The 6463-nt window shown below is 33.4% G+C and overlaps 1 protein-coding gene across 5 annotated transcripts in view; it reads right to left on the bottom strand.

Annotated features, from left to right (window-relative positions):
* Window positions 1-1695: 1695 nt before the first annotated feature.
* Window positions 1696-6463, bottom strand: part of LOC132748169 (cadherin-like and PC-esterase domain-containing protein 1) — an 85504-nt gene continuing 80736 nt past the window's right edge. For all 5 annotated transcript variants that reach the window (XM_060737723.1, XM_060737722.1, XM_060737720.1 and 2 more), the window contains 4 exons: window positions 5952-6309; window positions 5512-5613; window positions 4285-4519; window positions 1696-3688 (listed from right to left, as the gene is read on the bottom strand). In XM_060737723.1, coding sequence (XP_060593706.1) covers window positions 3581-3688; window positions 4285-4519; window positions 5512-5613; window positions 5952-6309 — 803 coding nt within the window. In that variant the 3' untranslated portion in view covers window positions 1696-3580. The remainder of the gene's footprint in view (window positions 3689-4284; window positions 4520-5511; window positions 5614-5951; window positions 6310-6463) is intronic.

Here is a 6463-nt window from a genome sequence, read left to right as displayed (position 1 = left end):
TTTAACGTTTAAGAATCGACCCTGCCAACATTTTAACATTAAATTTTGTTTTAAAAGCCGTTGAAATATGACAAGAACCTCCAATGAATGGCATATTCATAGCAGAGGACAATTTTGTGTTGCATGTTTTCGCGAGTGTATATAGAGCTGTGAACTTCTTTCACATGATGTGTATTCAGTCACCTACGTTTTTCGTTGCCGACATGGGCTTATTCAGGTCTATTATTTAGTACTTTAATTGTTCGGGTAAATTTCTTATAATGGATTCACTTGAACTACAAATGCGAACAGAAAATAACTTACTAGGATGTCATTTTCCCTTGCGTCTTCGAAAAACGTCAAACGTCAACAGCTGATCTAACGTGTATTTGATAAATAGAGTCTATGTTAAATACTGAATTTATTGAACTTGTTGAATGTAATTGTATCATTTTTCAACAGCTTTAATAAATTCAGTAATGAACCTACCTGAATATGATATTCTTTTATTATCACATACCCAAAATATAACTGTTTAAAGTGAAAAACAGTTTTGATTGATGCGCCTATAGTGTAACGCTAATTTTTAGCGCGTCTGTACATTTTACGTAAAAAAATCGTAAATTTCAAGACCCCGGGTCAGTTTGAAGGATGATGACTAGCTCTACTTGATCGCTTGTTTCTTTTCCTAACAGAGAATTATACCAAAAAGGAAACTGCCTTTGTTCGTTTTAGATTATGGTGTAAACATCATTATTTGTGACTGAATCGCTCAAGAAAGTGATGTGTCCGTAACAGCGCACACAAGACATTTAAACAGTTTTTTCGCCCGTTTACCAATATCATTCTTAAATTATCATGACACCAGAATTGCTATTACATAGTTTATCGGCCCTAGTTTTCATATAGTTAAGGAGGAGAAATCGTTCCGAAGTTTTTCTGTTTTTTGCTTTGGAAGCCATCTTGTTTAGCTGACAGGAATCGATTATTCTTGTATAGTTACATCACTATTTGTGCAGGGGTTGATGAGAAGATATTCTTTTAATAAAAATGTTAACGACGGTGGCCGGTCACATGGGGTATCAAAATAGCTCACCTTGAGCATGCTGTACTCAGTTGAGCTAAAAAAATCAGACAACAACTCAGAATTCAGATCTCAGAAAAAACAATCTTTTCTAAAGAGATGGTCGTAAATTAAACAAGAACGATCAGTGATAACATGTGTCGCCTCAGCCAAATGCATGTTGCAGCTACTGTAAATCAGGAGACACAAAAAACATTAACAGGGCAAAATTCGATTCTTTATTCAAGGATCATAACTCAGCCACAAATCATTCGGATAAACCATGCGCAAGTACTTGAGCTACAGATCAATGCTGTAAAGTTTTCTTTGAAAATGCATTAGTGGTATAAAAGGTGTTGTCCGGACAAATTTTAAAAATAAAAATTGTTAAAGGGTTATAACTCTGACAAAAATCATTGAACCGGTGATAATGCTGACGATATGAACAACTAAATTTTGTATTGATCATTTTGTGAAGTTTTGATGAAATTGCACCAGTAGTTTTTGAGAGGTAGTCCGGACATGTTTTGTGACGGACGGACGTACAGACAGACAGAAAGACGGACTAACAGACGACGGAGAAGTGATCACTACTCTGTAGAGGCGACACAAAAATGAATTATTCGTACAGGGAAGAACAAAAGTCGAATCTGTCTTTTTCAAACTCTTTATTTCAACAATATAACAAACTTAACAACAATAAATAGTTATAAAAATATAATTACATATTCATCTCGTTATACATGTACTGCCTTTAAATCCGAACAGATTCAAAGAATTTCAAAATGAAAAGACATATGAGTCGCGCCATCACAAACCAACATAGTGCGTTTGTGACCAGCATGGATCCAGACCAGGCTGCGCATCTGCGCAGTCTGATCAGGATCCATGATGTTCGCTTACAAAACCCTATTACAAGCAGAGATACTGATAGCGAACAGCATGGATCTTGATCAGACTGCGCGGATGCGCAGGCTGGTCTGGATTCATCCTGGTCGCAAACGCACTATGTTTGTTTTGTCATGGCGCGGCTCATATTTCTCTAAAGATGAAATATTCTATTGCTTTACTTCAAAGTCACTGATTGTCATACTCAGAAAGTTAATTATAATTTCAGCAGAAATATGCTTGTAAATACACTATAAGACCATTCCAAATTTGCATGTAGATCGAAGTGAACTTGTATGCAACTTAATGTATGTTTTTTCTATATACTTTATTTACCAGGGAAACTATTAACTTTTCCTTGAATTTTTTCCTTGTCAAGTTTAGAATTTGATTTGTTTGAAACCTAGTAAACTAAATTTCTTCTTAATGTTACAGCCAGGTCTAAATTTAATATATAAAAGATTGTACATAAGACTGATTACAAATCAATTTTGAGTTGATCGATTGTATTCTAATTCAACATTTAATAACGTAAAAATGCGATATTTAGAATGGAATAAAATGTGTTTATTATAAGTTGTAAACTATGTCAGTGGTAGGATATATAGAAATGGTAAAAATATTATCTGCAGTTAAACTGTAAACGGTTGGATTAAAGGATTCGATTCGGTAGTAGAACGTGTCAGTGGTAAACATGTACAGTCAAACCAGTGAACAAAGGCCATCGCAATGAAGAACCAAAACATTGCTGTTATAGACAAGTGGTCTGTATTTAGAGATTGTTCTGATCTATGTAATCAATAAACGTTTGTCCGAAAGTGATCTTTATAAGGATGTCGTCTTTAACACAGGTTTAACTGTACATGTATGTAATCAGTAGTAAAGCTTATATTTCAACGGCGCCTTTTTGTATCCGTTTATATCCTATATATTTATCTTTTTTAAGAAAGAAAAAAATAAAGAAACGAGCAGTGTAGTGCTAGGTTGGTTACCCACGGTATATATTTCGTATTTGGTATAAATTAATATGTTGTATGTACGGAATACAGTATACCGTGGGTAACCGACGATGGACTTTGCGTTGCTTGTACTGAAATGATGATATATTCATTATAGGCTGAGTTAAAGGTTTGATAGCTTAAGCAGATTAACAAATTAAAGGTTTTGGATCGATTGCAGAAAACGCAAAATTGATAATAAACTTGTTCCTTTCATGACTTGAAGTGTATTTATATTTGTAGGAGCACATGAAAATCATATCTAAAGCATGATAACTTATGGTATCAAATTAAACCAATCTAGTGTCCCAACCATTAGAACAATTGTAGTAAACAAAGCATCATTTTAGCTTCAAAATATACATATGTGTTATGTGAAGTCTTGGACAAAAAGAAAAACAACATTCAAACAAACTTGCTTTGCAATAATAACAATAAAACTATAAATACAAAAAGTTTGTCTCAAACATGTAGCAAAAAAAATTATCACATTTGATGTAGAGAATCGCGTCCCCACAATGTACAAGGAAAACATGAAATTGAACTTAATGATTAAAGTTAACAATGCATAAAAAACATTTTAAATAATGCTGAAGTAGGAACAATACTTTGATATTTATTTGGGAAATAATGGCGTTGACCTATTCTACATCTAAGGCACGTGGCAAATTTGATTCAACAATATCTGTGAATAAACAGCATTTAAATTCCCTTCGACCGTGTAATGGAACCCTTCTCGCATTGAACCATGCTTATTCACCTAAAAATAGAAAGAACGAAAATAATATGATGGAATTTGTAGCGACTTTTGGTTCCTAAATATTATTTGGCTGACATTGTGCAGTGGATGCAGAATAGTCCATTTAAAATTAAAGGTATTTCAATATCAAAGTACAACGATTTAGCTACCAATAGTACCGAGCTTGGACGTGAACATTGGCCCCGGCTCTATCCTGGTTACAAAGGATAATCACTTGCGGTTCAAGCAGTGAGTTAAAATATACATAAATTAAGTGTAGAAACAAACAAATATATTGAAGACACAACATTTTAAGGCGAAGAAGACGAACATTAAAACGAAATTCTTAATACATGAATAAATCACTTGTCATAAAGAAATGCACAAGTGGATTAAAATAATGGAAAATAAAGCAATGCTTATATTTAAGAAGAGATACGAACAAAGCTTTTAACTTTATTTCATGTACTTTAAGATGTAAATGAAAATATGAATATTGTTCTTACTAAAGAGTTACTAATGTTATTAAACATACTAATGTCAGAAAAGACACAAAAATCATAATTATCTAGCTAATACTGGTGCATTTAAATCAAACAATCCATCAAAAAACATACCTTGTGAAAATGACATGCACAATTTCCTTCCAGGAAATCTTTATATCGTGAAATAGTCATATTAAATGTTGATACAGCATGAAAACCTTTGCTCTTTGCATAGTTTAAAACGTCAGTCTCTCTTTGTTGAAGTTGAACATGTTCCGACTTTGGAACGTATCGGACATTTTCTACAGGTTGGTGGAAGCCAGCTCCCAGACCTTTCACAGCTTTTGTGATGCCAGATAAACCCTTCCTGAAGAATTATGTATATAAAGTTTGTGAATTAATCTTACATTTCTACTCATTACACGTATATGCTCATTGGAAATATTTGAATATCATTATTAATGGAACTCCACTGAGGTCCAAAAGACTAAAATAATAAAATTTGATTTTTTTACATAGATCTGCTGGGGCACAGAAATAACTTCAAAAGATAATTGAGAAGTTTACCAAGAAATAACTTGAAAATTATATGTGTGTGCAATTCTAAACCCGATTTGGGTGAAAACTTTGAGTCATTTTTCACAATTAGAATAATTATTCTGGGGAAACGAAGAGGGCGAATGATCTGAAATTTTGTACAGAGTCACTTTAAAATTAAGGCTTTTTATACGTCATTTAGGTTATGTGAAGCTTCCAAACCTACAAAATTAATATTTTCAAGTATTAGTTTTATCTCAGCTTGTTATTAAGATGATTAAGAAAGGCTGTGATATATTCAAAGCCCACTCGAACCCACTTCATGGCATACATTAGCACAGATGTTATAACTGAGACATAGATAACATGTTCATCTCTGGTTATAATAAGAACATGGTCGTGGTCCAAGGAGCTACGGCTCCAGCCCACGATCCTTGGGCTATGAGTCAGACACCCTAACCACTTGCAATTGGACACTGCTCCTATCCAAATATTATACGTATCACCTCTGACTTTATTATTATTATAATAGTGTAGATGGTGTTTTAATTTTCATTATTTTCTCTTCTTTTTGTCCTTATTCAAAAACAAAACATTAACAACATAAAATATAAGGCATAATTTACCAATGATAAAGTTGGACTTTCATAAACTATTTATATCACCATAAAACCAGGCAATTTCCGCACAATATCTTTTGTACGATCTTCTTGCTGGCTTTACTCGTTGAAAAATGTTCACAAAATAAGTGAAGAACATGAAGAATCAACAACAAAAAGAAGACATTAATCGAAATAGCACATGTGCATCATATGTGCTTACCGTTGTAAAGCTTCTACAATAAGATCAATATGCTGTTTCGCAAGCCACTGGACACCGCCCACCACAAGAACTGTGTTCGAGTTGTTTTCCAGTGGTAAAGAGCTGAAAGTATAGTAAAATGAAATGCATTGATTTTGATTAAAGAATCGGTGAATAGGTATAAATTTTATTATCAACGGTATCTTTGATTTGTGAAGGTTGGTGTTAAAGGTCGATTTCATAAAATCATTATCACATAACAACCACACTTTAAAAAATCCAACACTGTTAAACATGTATATAATTACCACATATCACTTATAAGCAGTTCTTATTTTCAAACTTTCATGTTTACATGTATTTAATTCTATATCTTGTTGTTTTTTTATTTATCTATTTTTTAAATTTATTTATTTATTTGGTTTTTATTTTGTTTGCTTTATATTCTAGCTAACATTTACCTTTTAATAAGTTGATAAATAACTTTGCTGAACCTGGGTCGATGGTCGGCCGGCAGCCAAAAATGTGGATAGTATGCAAACGTAAACTGTGTTCTGTCGTGGTTTATATTTGAATAAACCCTTGTACTGTGTGTTTTATCCCAGTCATACAAGGACCCATTAATTTGCTCTATAATATAATTCGAGACCCCTCTGTTTGTAGAGTCCCCGATGAACAGAAGTTTCTTTCCTGCAAGGCACTGTTTAAGGCGAGACGCTGACAACTGTTCATATTGACAGTCACGTGGTTCCCATCTAGCGTTCTCCCAGAAACATTCTTTGTCATTGGAGCAACTTCTACAAGGAACAACCCATTGTGCTGTATCGGGAAAAAAAGTTGATGTATTATACAATCGGATAAAAAAGATATGCTTCAGCGTTTGGTACATGTAAATGTACTGGAAATATTGTACTTGCTTTCCGTGTAATAAGGACATGAATTGGATGAACAAAACAAACGAACATAAAAAGGA

The sequence above is a fragment of the Ruditapes philippinarum genome, unplaced genomic scaffold (assembly GCF_026571515.1).
Source record: "Ruditapes philippinarum isolate M1 unplaced genomic scaffold, ASM2657151v2 ctg3175_1_1_1_1, whole genome shotgun sequence".
Lineage (NCBI taxonomy): Eukaryota > Metazoa > Mollusca > Bivalvia > Venerida > Veneridae > Ruditapes > Ruditapes philippinarum.
Note: the sequence above shows the minus strand (reverse complement) of the source record. Positions and strands in the feature narration are given on the sequence as shown.